Source organism: Myxocyprinus asiaticus, chromosome 38 (assembly GCF_019703515.2).
Source record: "Myxocyprinus asiaticus isolate MX2 ecotype Aquarium Trade chromosome 38, UBuf_Myxa_2, whole genome shotgun sequence".
NCBI lineage: Eukaryota > Metazoa > Chordata > Actinopteri > Cypriniformes > Catostomidae > Myxocyprinus > Myxocyprinus asiaticus.
Window position 1 is genome coordinate 10834136 of NC_059381.1, and position 18584 is coordinate 10852719.

At 36.6% G+C, this 18584-nt stretch overlaps 1 protein-coding gene across 1 annotated transcript in view; it reads right to left on the reverse strand.

Moving 5' to 3' along the window:
* Positions 1–2535: 2535 nt before the first annotated feature.
* The window catches only part of LOC127428597 (collagen alpha-1(I) chain-like), a 64279-nt gene continuing 48230 nt past the window's right edge, over positions 2536–18584 (reverse strand). The window contains exons 28-65 of the mRNA XM_051677033.1: positions 17841–17885; positions 17274–17327; positions 15093–15146; positions 14953–15006; positions 14796–14849; positions 14616–14669; positions 14402–14446; positions 14192–14236; positions 13978–14085; positions 13817–13870; positions 13669–13722; positions 13342–13395; positions 13085–13192; positions 12918–12971; positions 12719–12826; positions 12308–12361; positions 12123–12176; positions 11985–12038; positions 11469–11522; positions 11126–11233; positions 10961–11014; positions 10742–10795; positions 9987–10040; positions 9752–9805; positions 9574–9627; positions 9409–9462; positions 9266–9319; positions 9129–9182; positions 8964–9017; positions 7901–7954; positions 7550–7567; positions 7310–7363; positions 7164–7226; positions 6736–6901; positions 5974–6083; positions 5785–5865; positions 4244–4426; positions 2536–4101 (exon numbers count right to left, since the gene is read on the reverse strand). Coding sequence (XP_051532993.1) covers positions 3958–4101; positions 4244–4426; positions 5785–5865; positions 5974–6083; positions 6736–6901; positions 7164–7226; positions 7310–7363; positions 7550–7567; positions 7901–7954; positions 8964–9017; positions 9129–9182; positions 9266–9319; positions 9409–9462; positions 9574–9627; positions 9752–9805; positions 9987–10040; positions 10742–10795; positions 10961–11014; positions 11126–11233; positions 11469–11522; positions 11985–12038; positions 12123–12176; positions 12308–12361; positions 12719–12826; positions 12918–12971; positions 13085–13192; positions 13342–13395; positions 13669–13722; positions 13817–13870; positions 13978–14085; positions 14192–14236; positions 14402–14446; positions 14616–14669; positions 14796–14849; positions 14953–15006; positions 15093–15146; positions 17274–17327; positions 17841–17885 — 2628 coding nt within the window. The 3' untranslated portion in view covers positions 2536–3957. The remainder of the gene's footprint in view (positions 4102–4243; positions 4427–5784; positions 5866–5973; positions 6084–6735; positions 6902–7163; positions 7227–7309; positions 7364–7549; positions 7568–7900; positions 7955–8963; positions 9018–9128; positions 9183–9265; positions 9320–9408; positions 9463–9573; positions 9628–9751; positions 9806–9986; positions 10041–10741; positions 10796–10960; positions 11015–11125; positions 11234–11468; positions 11523–11984; positions 12039–12122; positions 12177–12307; positions 12362–12718; positions 12827–12917; positions 12972–13084; positions 13193–13341; positions 13396–13668; positions 13723–13816; positions 13871–13977; positions 14086–14191; positions 14237–14401; positions 14447–14615; positions 14670–14795; positions 14850–14952; positions 15007–15092; positions 15147–17273; positions 17328–17840; positions 17886–18584) is intronic.

An 18584-nucleotide genomic window follows, 5' to 3' on the forward strand; every position in this document is an offset into this window, starting at 1 on the left:
TTGTGGCATAACCAGCATGTCTCTCCTTTTCTTTAAGAAAACAGCAAAAAATCTGGGTTACAGTGAGGCACTTACAATTGAAGTCAATGGGGCCAATCAGAAAACCTTTAAATACTCACTGTTTCAAAAGTATAGTCACAAGACGTAAAAAAAATAAAATAAAATAAAAAATGCGGTAACATGATTTTAGTGTGATAAAATGGCTTACTAACCTTTTCTGTGTAAAGTTATATCCAATTTAACAACTTAGTTGCCATGAAGACGTGACACCGTAAACACTGTAATCCCTGTAATTTAGTATTTTGCCACACAAATGATTTAAACAACTTTACAGCTCAAATAATACACACATTTTAACAGAAGAATTAACGTAAGTACTTTTATGCAATTATAAGCTTCACATTTCTGCCTTAAACCCACCAAAGATTGGCCCCATTCACTTCCAATGTAAGTGCCTCACTGCAGGGGTGTAGCAGCCGTGGGGGATGTGGGAGACATGTCCCCCGCATGATTTTTTTATTTGTCCCCCACCCTTTTCCAAGCTAAACCCATACTGAATCCAAATGGTGGATTTGTATACAGTATTCTTTGCGTTTTGTTACTTTGGGCTGATTGAGCAACCATCCAGCCAATCACAGGTGAGTTTCATGAGCCAAAACAACCCTTACGTAATAGGCGGTCAGACAGACAATCTAATCAGTTCTACAAAGTTGCTTTCAACAATGCTCATTTATCCATGATTTTTTATCACCATTGATGTTGATCTAAATTAACAATCTAGAGATGAGGAATACACAAATGAGAGTTATTTTTCAGCATATCGTTCTTAACTGGCAGCATTAGGTGAAATGCACTGCACTTTTAAGCACACATTGTAAGTGGAGTTTATATCAGTGCACGAGTCTTTATTAAGTTATGCTTTTTACATTATTTTTGTGAGGTAATAGTTTGATAGGTTGTTTTTGCCAATTAAAGCAGATTACTAGATCTGTGTTAAATATGTAAAGCTATTTTTAATATCAGCTTCTGTTTTTTATGTCTATGTTGGTGTGCACTCGACAAACTGTAGGAAAAAAGATCTGCTATGTTCTTAGAACACTTAGGCAATTTACCGAAGGGAATAGATATGTAGACACACATTTTTATACATGAAAACGTATGGACGTTATTGAAACTCATAATTATTATAAGACTATTATTGTTGTCTTTTGATAAAAGTCATTCTCAGCAGCTCACACACTGTAGGGAAATTATAGATTTGCTTTGTTCTTATAATGCTTAAAACCTCTACTAAATTCTCTTTGTAGGTCTGTAGACAAAAATTTTTAAAGGATTACAATTTTCTTTGGATCGTTGATTCAGTGACTAACTCATTTCATACATATCACTCATTTGTCTCCACCTTCTGGCATCACCAGAAATGGTTACTGAATCATTAAATGGATCTGAACGAATTTTGGTGAACTAGTCAAACACTCGAGCCACTTGGATACATTTAAATCCCATAATGCACAAGCACAGAGTAAAAAATAAAATTGTGCACATGCGCAATTGTCATTATTGTAATTGATTAATTTATTTAGCTTGTGCTCAGTCTTTTCATGTGTGAAACAGAAGCAAGAACTCCACAAGATGCCCTTTATTTTTACAGCTAATTTAGCAAAATTTTGCAATTATTTTGCAATACTTGAATCTTTAAAATACTACAAATATTAAAAGTAAATAATATGTATATATTATTATAATACTTATATATTAATATATACTGTAATATATTAACACTACACTGTAAGTGTTAGGTTTGTGCGAGCCACCAACTGACCTTCTGTCATTCTTTTGACTGCAGGACTTGTAAAAGTGGCAAACTTTTAAAACGATTTTAAACTTTAAAGTTTGTCTCTAGTTACACTTAAAAGTGAAAATACTTTTAATCCTACTAAAATATTACAGTATATAGTATGAGCAACATTGCAGTGCATATAATAGTCTCAAAGTGCATTAGAGTATAAGCCTGGGATTTTGGCTAGTTATCATTACATTGGTGAAAGACTGGATGAAGTAATGCTACACAAACTACATGGCTAAATTTTCAGGTAAATACAGAGGGCTGGACACCACATGAACAATAAATGTAACTTTGAGATAAATTCATCACAGTTACAAGTAAAGCCGGAAACGTGAGTACCCACCATGAAGAATGGTGAAATATTCCACACAGTTCAGTACATGAATGACATGCTGTTTTGTTCTAAAGGCAAAGGGTAGTCTTACTGCTAGCCCATATGGATCTTGCATAATCATATATCATGCAAAAACTAATTAAATGTTAATAAATAAATAAAAATCTTAGGATGAATTATGAGTGTTCTTTACTTTTTTTTTCTTACAGTAAGTTACAAATAAGACATCTTAGTTAAGAAGAATGTTATTCGTAAGAATATTTTGTGAATACTGCACCTGAACATCTTAGGTATTCTACCAATCTGAGGTATTTAAAGCAAAAACACAACTTTACAAAGCATTTTTTAGGAAATGGTCATGTTTCAAACAATGGTACAAAATTGATCAACAAGAATAAAACAATACATCATTAATGCACTTTTTATAGAGCTGATACTTACACAGATGACCAGCATATGATTTCCAATGTAACCACAATAACACAGAAAACACAATATACATTACAAAATGTAATTGAACAAAATATTGTTTTCAAAGGTAGGCAATTGATGGCACCTGTGCCTAAATTCAATGGAGTTTAAAATTAGATTAGAATGATATTGATGATAATGTAAAAATAAAATAAAAATAAAAACGCTAAAGAGAAAGACACTTCATTGGTTTTGTGTTGGTCTAGGATGATTAATCGCAGCACATTTCAAGAAAGTAAACTGTTTTAACATAAGTGCTCCCTGAGACCTACATACAGTAAATGTGCAATATGAAGTGCACGTCTCGTGTGTGACTTGTATTCCTGCTTGTTCTGTATGTGTTATAGTATACTGAATGAAAGTCTCATAACCATGATGCATATTAAATAACTGATTGCACAGTTGTAAAATATGGTGTGACCTTCTAAAAAAGAAAAATCACCTTTGCTACAGTTAGTATTATTCTGCTGTTTCAAAAAAAAAAAAAAAAAAAAGTGTTTTCTATTGTGAATAGCCCCCTGAATCATTTAAAACTGATATTTAAACAATATTTAGGTGACATGACCAATGTTAGACTAACACCACAGGACTATTTTCTGAAAATCAAAATAATTACTTGAACAGAGATTGACAAGTCGTACAAAACAGAAAGGTAGCACAGATTTCCTGATATTCAGTCCCAGGTTTCATGGCAATCTCATGAGAAGGTAAGCTGTGTCCTTATTAGGACGCTTTGTTGGACCTACAATTCAAGTTTAGATGAGAAAAAAAAAAAAAAAAAGGCTTAATTTAAACACTCAACGCCAGCCTATGTTCTGTAGTCCTATAAATTGGTTAATCCATTGTGAAAGTTTGTACATAATTTGAATGCAAGTTGAATATTTGAAACTTGGACCATGCAACCACATAGTGGTTACATTAGAACCCTGTCATTAAAATTGTTTGTTAAGGCAAAATCACACAATCACACATGATATGATCCAAGCTTCATATACAATGTCATTACAAGACCAGCTAGTTGTATAAACAAATAACATTATGTGTAAAACAGTACATCCATTACAAAACCAGAAGTCTCAGTAAAAGAAAAAAAAAAGAAAAAGATATTGTCCATTTATCTGGCAGCACCGAGATAGACAGGGGACTTGTGTGGAGCCACTGTCTTAAAAACTCTGTAAGACATTTTCTTTAATGCAAGCCACAGATGCTAAATACGTCTTCAGAGTGTCCTTTTTTGACTCTTCTCTTTGTAGCTTGTATTTAAGGTTAAAACACTAAGGATTAACACTTATCGCTCACTGTGTCTCTAGCTGAAGCACACAGGGCCGACGGTGAACCCAAACTCATGAGTGCTGTTGCCATAGATTCCAATGTCATGTAGAGGCAGCAGGTCCATGTCCTCAAACTGAAACACAGACTCCTGCGGCCTGGGATCCACTTCCTTTGCAGACTGATATACCAGACACAAACATGGTGGTTAAATTCAATTGTGATTATGACTATATATTTTAAAACAGATTGTTACATCAACTTTGATCTGATAAAAATAATTGATTTTTTTTTTTTTTTTTATGCTGTTAGACACCACATACCACACAATCCAGTAGTGCTCCTAAATAGCTCTGCTTTACAGCATCAGTGAGGAACTGGACCTGTCGCTGTGTCTGGCCCAGTCTGTGTCCAGGGTAACAGGAGTATGTCACTCTCTGTTCTGCTCTGTTGCTCTGGAGTCTTAGAAACCGCAGCTGCACCACACTGAGGGCTGGATACTCAAACTGACCAAGGACAGAAGAGTTTGCATGGACATACTTTACTGTGTGCAATGATAGGACTACATAAAAATGATAATTTAACAATGAAGGTTATCATTTTATTAAGAACCATGTTATGAACCTAGACACTAAGATGTGCACAAAACCTGTATGAATTATTGTTTTTTATTTGACATGAAACACAAAAGTGGTTATCTTGCAGAATGTCCAGGCTATTCTTTTTCCTAACAAAAAGTGTATAACTGGGGCTGTCTAGGTCCAAAAAAAGCCAAAAAAGCCTTATGATGATTTGTGTGAGGAACAGACTGATCTTTACATTAACAACTGAAAATATTAGAGCTGTGAATCGTTTAAATTTGATAAACTAAATCGCACAGTTTTCAGTGATTAATCGCAATTAATCATGGTATATTAAAATATAATCATAAATATATTTACTATGTGTTGTCTCAAAGAACTTGCAAGAAATTGGTTAGTTGTCATTTCTTTTAATTATTTAAATATAAACATTGAAACATTTTAGTTTTTTTGCAGATAAAGGTAATTAGACACATTTTTACATGTATATGTATACATGCCATTAAATCAGTTGACATGCTTTAAAAGTTCTTCTCTATGCTTTAATCAAAACCTTCTGCCATTTTTAATAGTTTTTATTTTTTTAATAATAGGATCAATTGGGCAGATTCAATTAATATCAAGCTTTATTGGCAAGATTACCTTAAGTGTACATTGCCAATGCATTATTAGGGCTATACATACATATCTCTGGCTGCTGTTCAGTCTCTATTGCACACATGCTAGGTCTCTCTCATGCGGTTTTGCTAGTGACACTGGTTCAGATGACAGTGAATGAGCATTTTTGGGCAATGCGAATTGATATGGCAGCTTGCCCATATCTCTCCAACACCTGGCTAACCACTTGCGGGTGAGGTCTCCATTCTCCATACAGTAAATCCGCTACAGTTTTTATTATGCACGGGACATGAGTTGCACACAATGAATGAGAGCGCACTGCTCCAAACATTCGGTTTCTGTGCTAGGATGTGCAGTCGAGTCGAGCGTGTACCTCCTAGAAAGTAATTTAAGTCAATGTTAGCCACAGGAGGTGGGGAAAAACATTAGTGAAATTTCAGTAAGTAAAAAAAAAAAAAAGAATACTGCCAAAATACAGTCAAATTTTTAAACACACAAATTAACGTGTTTCCAGCCATAGAAAATATATACATTGTCGTCTGAAGTTTCATTTTTTTGTGTGAAATATCCCTTTCTTAGATCAGATGCCACTCAAAACCAAAAACTGAGACAAACTTTGACCCAGCAGGAAGTAAAAACCTCTATAGAACATTAGAATTACTCACTTTAAAGCCTCCCTCCAGTGAACTTAACCAGAAGAACCTGCTGTTATTCCCTGACTCATTCAGCCAAGCCCTTGTGGGCAACTGTGGAAAAAGAAACAAGAACAAGAGTCACATTTTGAAACTTTTAAAATAATAACTTTGTCTTGTGTTAAATGAGACACAGTAGTGAGGTATAAGGTAGGTCATTACATGTGCATGTCTGGGGTGAAGGCAGGTCTCTGCTCCTGACTCTGAGAAGTTACAGTAGACCAAAAGAGCATCTAAAGGACTGCCTTGGTTTGGATCAATGTAGTAGAAACCTGCAACAACAGTTACATAAGTATTAATTTAGTAAATGCTTTTACACAAAGACACCCCCATTGGGTGCTTGAGTGGTTTTGGTAAGTATTTCTTTATGTGTCTATGTATGTGTTTAAAAAAAAAAGCAAAAAACATGAAATGGCATGAGTTTTCTGTCACATATTTCCTATTGCAACAGGAAGTTTGGACTAACATTGTTTGGACACATAAAAGGACTCGAAGGACTTTTAAAATATCCAATAGGCTGTAGTTACGTCATTGCCATGAACCATGATTTGCTACTTGGTAGTCGGTTGAGGGTGGTATTAAGGGGAGGGACATTTGTATTCTAGAGAGCATCTGATTTAGACAAAAATCTGTGTAGTGCAAGATGAATCGTTTCCCAGAAGAGAAAGACTTAGGAATACAATACAGCTTACATATACAGTAGATGGCCTCAAAACAAACACGTGGACACATTAAAGCCAAAACAACTCCTAAAGCACAACCACTTTACACTGTAGAGCAAAAATACAGCTGCTTTGCCTGAAATAATGCATTTTTTACAAGACAGCACAAAGGGGATCATGGACTAGAACAAACATACAGACAAATGTTTAATGTGTGGCTATAAGCACTTGAGCTTTCTCTGATGAAAGATGAGGCTCTAACCGCTGGTGTAGTTGGGATGGCACAGCCATAGCTCCAGACAGGTGGAGGCTGGGTGCTGCTTACTGCCGTCTGGAGGGTCCACCAGCAGCCGGATGTCATGGTACAGAGAGTCCAGCAGTGTCTGAATCAGAGGGTAATTGGGCTTGTCTAAATTATACATCAGGTCCTATTGTAGAAGAAAAAGACAAAGTGAATTACAGTGCATTTTTACTAAGTGTTCAAGAATGAGAGAGTTGCATTCTGTCTGTGACACTGAGACATTCTGTCCCTGCAACTGCTGAAGATAAATAGCACATATTTTAGATAAATGTTTGAATCAGGTATATAAAAACAGAAATGACTAAAAACATAAAAGGAAATTTGAGTATCAATATATCAGCAATGCAAACAAGTGACAAGGCCCATGACAAGCATTCAAGGCAACTTGCCTTGAGCTGGGTCAGGGTCAGGTTCACAGAAAGACCTGGAAGCCCCGGTGGCCCTGGTGGGCCCTGTAACAGACAAGCAAACAAATAGAAGGTCAAAAGCAAAAATCTCTGTGAGAATCTGTGGTGGATTACTTTATCTAACTTACTGGTAAGCCCCTCCTTCCAGGGTGTCCAGGAGGCCCCTGAAATCCCTTAAGTCCCTACATGAGATATAGGAGATATAAAAATAATGTAAATAATTTAATACATTTTTTTATGTTGTTTTATTTGATTTAATGTGATTTAATCTGCTTACATTGCCTTTTAACCTGATGCATGCAGCCTTACTGAAGTAACTTAAGTAGACTAAAGTATTTTCTCGCTCTTTTAAAAATGACATTTCATACCTTGTCTCCAAACAAGCCCTACAGGGTGGAGGACATAAAAAAAAATACAGGAATTATTATTATATATATATATATATATATATATATATATATATATATATATATATATATATATAGTTTTCATGCTCATTTGAAAAAAAAAAAAAAAAAAGAAAAGAGAAAGAAAAAACAGGCTGTGGCTGTGATAAAGCATTTCACTATTATTGCTTGTGTCAAAACGAATTATGAACCATGCTGCCATAAGGACAGAGAGCATGCAAATTCATCTGCTGGTGAAACTCTAAAGTTAATACAAACAGTTTTCTCTTAGTTCGAATGCTGAAAATTGAGGGAAAAATAATACATATTCACCGGTAGTCCTGGTATTCCAGGTGTCCCTCTGGGTCCAGCAGGACCAATATTCCCCTTAAGGAAAAGTACATATACTGTAAAAAATGTTTTGTCAGGTAACTTATAAAATGTGTTTCATGTTGTAAAATCTCAATTAACTGGTTTTATTCTAGTATGTATTATTCATAATATTTTTTGTGTAAATATAATTAAATATGACTTAATCAACAAACAATCAGATGTAATTTTTAAGGGTCAGATCCTTAGGTAACAATGGTGTACAGCCGGGCTATTCAACTGGCGGCCCGCGGGTCAATTCTGGCCCGTTTGAAATTTTTAGTGGCCTTCCTGAGGTTGTCAGTTGTCTTAGGGGCTGTTCACACTGAACTTGTTTTGTGTCTGTTCATGCTGTTTTTTAGCTGTTTTCCTATGTAACTTAAGCTAGATGCACGTTGCTCCACTTCTCAATGTTTTTACAATGACTTGTGCAAGAGCGCCGTATTTTTTAGACTCATTCAGAGGTTGCGCTACAAATGATGATTATCCGTCATGTTGATGGAATGGGAAGATTAAAGAACTAAAAGCAAAGATTCGATTTGAAAAGTCAAAAGTTTAAATCATTGCATATACTGTATAGTATAACAAACTTACATTTGGGTAACGTTGGATGCAATTTCACCAACAAAAACAAACTTCAATGTTGTTGTTTAATACAATTTTTATTATCGGTCTTAATTACTTTCTCTGCTATGGACCAATTTTGAAAGCACTTTAGTTGTTTTGTTTTTTTTCAGAATTTTCTGCTTGAAAATTGTTCTTGTGAAAAAAAAAAAAGAAAAAAAAAAAAGTTAAAACTATGTACACAGACATTTTATTTATATAGTAAACAAATATTATAGACCTACTATAACACAAAATCTGATAGAAGCTTTATGTTCAAATATTCTTGATCCGCATGCATCAAAGATTTTTTTCCATCTGGCCCACTTGTCGATGAAGTTGAAAAGCCCTGGTGTACAGTATACATGTATCAATTTTGCAGTCACTTTTATATATATTAGTATTAATAGTTTTTTGCTCTTACCTGATCCCCCTTTGGTCCTGGAGGTCCTGGAGGGCCTAAAGGACCTAGACTGCCCTAAAGAGAACAAACACTCTGAGTGTGACTTACACTGAAGAAGTATTCTGAAAACTGAATGGGCTGCTCCACTGTGGACTCTTTGGGTCTCATGTTAATGAAATATTTTACCTTTAAGCCATCTTTTCCTGGTGGACCAAGTGTTCCCTGATCCCCTTTCGCACCCTATTATGAGATAAAGTACTGATATTAATATTTAATTTCTAAGATACAAAAAAAATCCTGTCTGAGCACATGCTAAAACCTACCTCTGCTCCTTTGACACCCTGGTCCCCTGGCTCTCCTCTCTGCCCTTGTATTCCCTGTTAAGCAGAGGGCATAATATTAAGTTCACATGATTATAAAGTGACAATTTGAACATTTATGCTCTGAACAGATGTATCAAACTTACCATATTTCCTCCCCATCCAGGAAGCCCTTTCTCTCCTTCAGCTCCTCTCTCTCCCTATTAAGAATCAAGCCGAAATTTCTTAATACATTTCAGGCCATTGGATTCAAGAATTAAACAAATCATTTGTTTGAATGCAATGTAAGGGCTGTTTGTAAAATTTCTGACCTTTCCCCCTCTTGGTCCTCTGGTCCCCCTCAACCCTGCCTTGCCTCTTTTACCCTTTAGATAAAAAGAAAAAAAATACATCAATCCTAATAACCACTAATTTCCATATATGTTTTTAAACAATGGTTCCAAATCTCTGAGAAAACACAAAGGACTTGAGGGCATATCACAATCTTACCCTCCTTCCAATGTGACCCATTTTTCCCAGTGCTCCTATTTTGCCATCATCTCCCTAAAAAATACATCAATAAGCTAATTTATTTTCAAAAGTAAAGCGCAGATAAGGAAATCTGTATTCTGAACGGCTACCTCAAATATCTGACAGTGAGGACACTGGGACTGAAGGAGAATTTTTATTTTAGAAACCAGAGAGGGATTTAGACAAAGAAAAAAAAAAAACATCATGATCTTACCTTCTCTCCTTTCATGCCTTCCCGTCCTTCAGGTCCTGGGTTACCCATGTGGCCCTGTAACAATCAAAACTCATTAAAAGTCCTGATGATCAAGCTACATTGCAGAGTTGAAACATAAAGGCAGAATTACAATAAGGTAAGCACAGTAAAATTAGAAAGTGTCTATTCAACCATGAAACATTGCTGTCTCATTGTTGTAAAGATGGAAACGTGTACTTTTGTCTTAAAAGAATAGTTCAAACAATAATTCAAACTCTGTAATCATTCACTCATCCTCGTGTTATACCATATTACTTTCTTTATTTCCATGGAAAACAAAGAGTTATTTTGCAGAATGGCCAAGCTGCTCTTTAGCATACAATGAAAATGGATGGTAATTTAAACTGTTGAGCTCCAGAAAAGACAAAACAAACCTTCACAAAAGTGGCCCGTGCGACTTGACACTATATTCTAAGTCTTCTGAAGCCATACAACAGCTTTGTGTGAGGAACAGACTGAAATTGAGTCATTATTCACCGAAAATCTAAAACCACTTTAGCCTTCAAATATAATTCATGCAAATATCATTGAAACATTTAAACACATCACTATCGGTCACAGGATGCACAGAACCAGTGTTGTTTGACATTAAGGTCAAACCTCACACAATGTGTTCCATGGAAAAAATAAAATACAGGTTTGGAATGACATGAGGGTGAGTAAACAATGACAGAAAATAGATTTGTAAGTGAACTATTCCTTCATTGAGCACTGACCTCAGCTCCTAGTAGACCTGGTGAACCCCTTGCCCCTGCCTCACCTGGTGGTCCCTGCGGCAGTAGATTCCAATTTATATAATAGGGTTAATCAATTACTGCATACTAACTGTACCACAGTACATACTGTATGTATCTATGTGTAGCAAAACCTGAAAGGTCACAACATCTGGTTGAACAACATTTAAAAGCAATAGTCTGGGTTTTAATGGCCTGTACCTCTAAACCAGGCAGTCCCGGTGGTCCCTGTATGCCTTGAAGCCCATCTGGTCCCTAAAGAAAGAGATACCTTCATTTTGAACATGTAGTGGATTTAAGGTAATTTTTTTAAAGAAAAGGAATCATCTTAAATGATCATCTCAGAAAATTCCATTATGTATTCACCTTCACCCCTGGTTCTCCTTTATCTCCTGGATATCCTTTCTCCTCTCCAGGTCCAGGGAAACCTTTAGGGCCCAAAGCACCCTTTGGACCGAATGGGCCAACACCACCCTGTGGGCCAAGATAAGAAAATAAAAAAGCTACAGTAAATAAATTTGTTGTTCCCCATTGTTCCTGTTGTTTCTGACGGACACCACTACAATGTTAAAGGAGAACATATTATTTTATCATTATATTTGGCTCAAAGTACAGAATGGCATTACATTTAACTGTAAAGAGTTAAATAATTAGGGCAGTATATGTAAAGCTGAGCTAAGGGTGGAAGATAAATACAGATGAGCTTTACCTGTGTCCCACCTTTGCCTGTGTCGCCTCTCACACCTTTGGGACCTGCAATTCCCTAATTTAGAACACAAACATAGAGTGAAGATAAGCAAAATGTTCACAACCTATTCATAAGCACAGACATCCAAAGAAATGTATTCCAATATAACTAAGAAGTTCCTTGTTATGTGCTTTTAAAGAATAAACACTCACTGAGCACTTCATAAGAAATGCTAAATATTCATGCAATTATCTAATCAGCCAATCATGTGGCAGCAGTGCAATGCATAAATTCATGCAGATACAGTTCAGGAGCTTCAGTTAATGATCACATCTCCCAACAGAATGGGGAAAAATTACGGTAACTCAGATATCCACTCTGTACAACTGAGGTGAGCAGAATCGCATCTCAGAATGCACAACATGTTGAACCTTGAGGTGGATGGGCTACAAAAACAGGAGACCACATCTGGACCATAGTGTTCCTAATAAAGTGCTAAGTGAGTGTATAAACATGTATAAACGTGTGGATAGGTACCTCTGGTCCAGCATCTCCTGGCTCGCCAGTTAAACCATTGGGCCCAACTTCTCCCTAAAAGAGTAGCTGAGTGTTAGACTAGGTAAAAAATAAAAATAATTTCCCAAATTATTTGATGAGAGCAATCTAACATGCTACCTTGCTTCCAGGAGGTCCATCTGGCCCCACCAGTCCAGGATGACCTGGTCCACCCTGGAATACAATTAAATGGACAGTTTATCATTACACTATTTAATCATTATCATGTGAAAAACTCATATGTTGCTCAGATCTTTGAGTATGATGGTCAACACTAGTACAAGAAAACTGAGGATATCACTCACCTCTACACCCTTCAGACCAGCATGTCCAACCCAACCCATGACCCCTGGATCACCCTAATATAAAAACAGCCACACACAATAAATAAAAATTGCAACATAAATTACAGTGTAAAAAACACATTTAAGTGGTGTACACATTCACATTCAGCAAACATATACAAATACCTAAACCATCTTAAACATTATTTAAATTCAATAGATACTGAATGGATGGATACACTGCCAGTCAAAAGTTTGGACACACTGACTAATTCTTTATTATTACTGTTTTCCACATTCTAGAATAATCAGTGATCAAAACATTTCTACTGCAGTATAAAAACTTTTATTTCAGATTCTTTATTTCAGCCATGGGTGGATGAAATATTGCATTGAGAAAAATTATATGATGAAATGCTGATCTGCACTCACCTGCAGTCCAATCTGGCCCTTGGCTCCCTTGAGCCCCTTTTCTCCCTGTTTCCCCACATCTCCCCATGGCCCCTCTAAACCAGTAAAGCCCAGTGGCCCAATATCACCCTGAAAAAAAAAAAAAAAAAAAACTACCAATAATTTGTACCAAAAATTCATGCTGCATGAATTCAGTTTATAGGTGTAAAAGGTGAATGACCTTTTCTCCTTTAGGGCCGGGGTCACCAGCAATGCCAACTGGACCAGCATCACCCTTAATCAAAAGCAGAACACCAACTCTTTTATAAAACAGCACACAATATGAGACAAATGGACTTTATTTAGGCAAACTGCGCAGACATTAAATACAAATATGAATTTCCTCACCTCACTGCCTGCTGGGCCGGGTGGACCCATTAGACCTTTAGCACCAAAAGGGCCAGTGTCTCCTTTTTGTCCCTGAGGACAAAGCTTTCCTGTGGGACCTTTGTCCCCCTGTCAGCCCAAAAATAACACAGGAGTAATATAACATTTATTGAAAGGTAAGGCAAAAAATAAATGTACATTTTTTCAAGCAACCATTATTGATAACAGTGTAGTGATTGATTTATTCTCAACTATTAAATAATATCATGTCAACTGACCTTATCACCTTTCCTTCCAGAAGGTCCCTCCACACCTGCTGGACCAAATGGACCCTGAAATTGAATAAAAATAAATAAATATATAAATAAAAAATAACATTAATTGACTTAAGAAACCACATTACCAAATGTAATTAAAGACCAAATGAAATGGCTTGACAAGTGCAGTTTTCTTTCTGTGTTGCTATATTTCCTAATAATAAAAGAAGTTGGGGCAAGACATATCAAAGGGTATGGTATTAGGTGGTGGGATATTCCTATTCTAGAGAGCATTTGATAAATGTTATTCTAAGGATATAATGGTAAGTTTATCCATGCCAATCTAACCTGTGGCCCTTCCAATCCAAGAGGCCCATCCTCTCCAGGGAAGCCCATAATTCCCTGTGCATTTATTGAAAATTTTAGTCATTTCATAAGGAAGCTTTTATGCAAGCATGATTCTCTAAAAGTCTCAATCTCTAATTATTCAAATCACCTTCTCTCCTTTCTCCCCAGCTGCACCTGGCACTCCATCTTCCCCCTGAGGACCCTGAAGAAAGAAATGGAGCAATTTTAATCTCATGTCTTTCAATGTCCTTCATGTAGTGAAGCTCTTAAAATCCATCATCATGAACGGAAGGGAGAATTATCACTTACTGGAATACCCAGTGGCCCAGTTGGTCCAGTATGCCCTGGGGGTCCTTTATTTCCATGGGGTCCTGGTTTTCCAATGACCCCATTGACTCCCTGAAGTCCTGGAGGACCCTATAGTAGACAATCAATCATATCAAATCAGTATTAAAATTCATCATTGAAAATTTACTGTGAAATAAAGATATCATTTAAATGAAAGAGCTGATTGTGTACTCACACATGGTCCATCTGTTCCCTGAGGCCCGGGATTTCCCTGACGGCCCTGCAAAGATGTAATACATTGTTGACAGTTTAATGGAATAAATAAAGCACTTTAGATTTTAGCACTTCTTTATGAGAAATCAACTCCACCGAACCAGAAAGGTCACAACAAGTTCCTCTTTTATGACATCTTATATTTTCTTTTTATTTGAGTAGTGGTATAAACCTGCGGTCCAGGCAGGCCTTTTTCTCCTATTAGACCAGGGGGACCCTAAATAACACACATAAAGGTTTCAAATATTAGTCATCACAACACACAAATGACACAGTATCAGTGGAACCTGAACTACATTTTTCCTAAACAAGGTTCCTGAAATATAAGACTATGATCTGCTTGATTTTATATCCCTGTGGTTGTACCAGATCCCTTACATACTTACTGGGGTTCCAGGTTTGCCAATAGGTCCAGGAAGCCCTCTGTGACCTAGCTCTCCCTAAAAGAAAGAACATTTCCTCATTTACCTGAAGTTACTACTCATGATAATCTTTTAGCTGACAAGAGTAGAAAAACATTCTAGTTTGTGTTATGGTTACAGTTAAAGAAAAGGATTTGTCTTTACTCTCTCTCCAGTGTGGCCTGGTCTTCCTCTCATACCCATGCTTCCTGGGAAACCCTTGAAAGAATAACTACAGAGTGAGTTGGACATATCAAAATTTGAAGCTCATGCATCATTCTCCCCTTCCTCTCTATTAGAGCCCTGCATAAGGGTTACTTACATACATGCCAACAGGGCCCTGTGGTCCCTCAGCTCCTGTCTTTCCAGTGAAACCCTGTGAGAGGTAAACACCAACACATCATGAAAATTCATCAGTGTAATTACATGGACTGTATGAAAGCAAACAAATAATAAACATACCCTTTCTCCTGGTGGTCCTGGGCTACCCATGGACCCCTCATGCCCAGGAGAACCCTGTCATCGAAACAGATATTTATAATTAGAGGTAAAAAAATTTTTTTTCCTTGTATTGAATCAGTGAGCCCGTTTACATGCACACCAATACGCTTATTACTCTCTAAAAGCAGCTTATTTACAAAATCTGACAAGGCAAGAAATCTGCATTTACATGACATTTGAAATAATTGTGATATTCTCTACTTTTGACGTCAAACCATGAAGAAGCATGCGTGTTTACATGACACTTGAAATCGGTGTAAAGGGCAAAAATGTACCCGTGTATATTGGGTTATTGATAAGCCGGTTATTGCCTTTACACCGATAAAGGAAACGGTTTATTACGTTTATTTAACCCACGTGTTGTTGGCTTATTATGCATAATCCGTGTAAGAAAGTGCATGTAAACGTGCTCAATGAAGCTAATGTGTTAGCCTATTTACATTTCTTAATAAACTTCTCTCTGCTCATGAAAAACTTACTGAATAGACAAAGTGAATCACACAGACATGCAATTGAAGATTAAAACCAAGCAAATGGAGTGTAACGTTTAGCCATTTTTTGACCAATATCTGTTTTGATCGTATTTATTGGAATGACATAGTGACTCTAAAGTGGGTAAAAACTAATTAAAAAGAAATTTTTAGATGTAAGTCTAAACCTTTCACAGTTGCCATACAGCACATAAGCCACATCCAATGTACAAGTTTGAAACATAGGGTGCTTTCACACATGGTTCGATTGCTTGGTCCGAACCCGGTTTCATTTCCTCCCCCTGCCCCCACTGGTCTCTGTTCACATCACATTATTTTGGTTCGAACCACAGTCCGATTGCATCATCAATGTGAGTACAAGAGGCAGCTGTTTACCAATGTAACTAGGTAACAACTCAAGACAACGTCAGTTTCAGTGTGTTAAGTATTAAAGTTTGCCTCTTGGGATTTAGCACCAAAACTTTACATGCACAGAACAACACTTACATTTGTCTGCCACGGATGCATTGAATGTGCAATGATGTGAAGAATGTTAGCGTTTGTCTGCCGCGAGCCCGCGGATGTGTTGCAAGAGATGTGAAGAATGTGAGCTGCTCTCTGATTAGGATTTATTTGGAGACGAGTGCATTATACCACAACAATTGTGATCGGGAGCCTGAAAAGACGCAAATTGCACGTCATCAATAGCGGTTCACTTCCGCAGTTTGGTACAATTGCTTTAATATCAGCAGTGACCCGTACCGGAGTTCACATGAACTGTACCCCAGAACACATTTTCATGTGGACTCGGGTGCGGTTTGCAGGTGTGTACCTGAGTTCGTAAAACAGAGTTCACATCATCCAAACGAACCGAACTATGACGTCATTCGAACCTGGGTGCGCACCAAAAATGTTAGAGTGAAAGCACCCTCAATGCATATATGTAAACAAACATGCTATATGGTTGTCAAATGATAGTGCTACTTGTTAGTTGCACTTTATATGTCTTTGTTTCTTTTGTGTACATTCTCTGATTCTCAGATACATAAACAGATGCAGATCAAACCCAATTATTTTGAGTGACTGAAAAAGTACAAAAGGTACAAAAGTACCATAACACAGGGTCAAAAGTTGAGTTGTTAAAAAGCTCAGACACAACAGTAGCTGCTGAGCAGATCTATGTTTGTAAATATGCTTTGCAGTCTGTACTGTTTCTTCAGCTGACCATTTATTTTGAGAATACAAGCCTGCTAAAACATAGTACAAGGTCAAAAGTCTAGTTGCAAGGCAAGTTACACAAACAATGGGTGATTCATAGACCTAAATATGCTTTGATCGCCATTTGTGTGCGAGAGTGCAATGTGTGTTGTGCGTGTATTCATGCATATATCTGTGTGCATACATTTATTTGAGTGTATAAAAGATGAGTTCTGAGGTGTAAGTGAACACAAATTATTACTGAAAATACAGTACATACAGTAATGCTTTGCTTTTAGGTGGCAGTGTCCTCTGGCAGGCAGCCTTTTTTTTCTATTATTTGGAAGAATCCATTTGTTTTCCAAGTCATTATTTGTGCATTTCTGAATAAGCTATTTAGGCACAGCTAGTTAACTCTGAAGGGATTTTTAAGACATGCGTGTGGCATTGACAGTGAATAGAGAAGAAAACTCACCATAGATCCTGGTGGTCCTTCCTGACCAGGTTCTCCAGGAATACCTTGCAGTCCCTAAGGTTTGAGAAACCAAACAAGATTGAGAGTGTGAAGTATATCTTTCTGCTGCCACCACTGACCATTATTCTTCACTGCCAACTGTGTTTTACTGGAGTCATTTATGGCTGGTGGGGTGCAAATGAAACTTTGACAAGCAGCACGAAACACTGCTGCCCACTAAATTCCAGTCTTTATTTGTATAACCTCTTTATGATTCATAAAAGGCATAGCCCATCCTCTATAAAATTTGATCATGGGTTTTTATTTGTTCTGCATCAGGAGTTCAGTCTGCTGGATTCATGAGAACACTCTGTGGTATCAAGCTCATTTCACTGTCAAAAACTACTCTTTAAATGGTAAATAGTCTGTTAAAAAATTGTGTTAGAGGTGTTCTATATAAAAGTGTAACAATGATGTCTAAATAGTTTAAGCCCAGTAGCAAAAGACTACACTACGAACTATATAAAAACAATATACAATTTAAAACCATTAGTTGGTAAGCTGCTCTGCAATGAGTGCTAAACCCACCATTGGTCCTTTACTTCCTGCATTACCGAGAAGGCCTTGGAGTCCCTGGAGCACAAGAAAAAACAATGAGAATTTTGGACTTTTTTACAGATTTTAACATTTTAAAAACACTAACAAGAAGTACTATGGTATAGGTTTTTTGGAAATTCTTTGAAGTACATTTAATGACATGTAAATACCATAGTATATGAATATGGTAATGTATAAATAATATTTACATTTACACTGGTGGCCAAAAGTTTGGAATAATGTACAGCTTTTGCTGTTTCGGAAGGAAATTGGTATTTTAATTCACCAAAGTGGCATTCAACTGATCAAAATGTATAGTCAGGACATACTGATGTAAAAAACAGCACCATCACTATTTGAAAAAATTATTTTTGATCAAATTTAGACAGGCCCCTTTTCCAGCAGCCATCACTCCAACACCTTATCCTTGAGTAATCATGCTAAATTGCTAATTTGGTACTAGAAAATCACTTGCCATTATATCAAACACAGTTGAAAGCTATTTGGTTCGTTAAATGAAGCTTAACATTGTCTTTGTGTTTTTCAGCATAACTGATTCTAACCCGACCTCCAGTCTGAGTTGCCACAGTATGCAATAATCTGGCATGTCTTAAGGTCAATATTAGGTCAAGAATGGCAAAAAAGAAACAGCTTTCTCTAGAAACTTGTCAGTCAATCATTGTTTTGAGGAATGAAGGCAATACAATGCTTGAAATTGCCAAAAAACTGAAGACT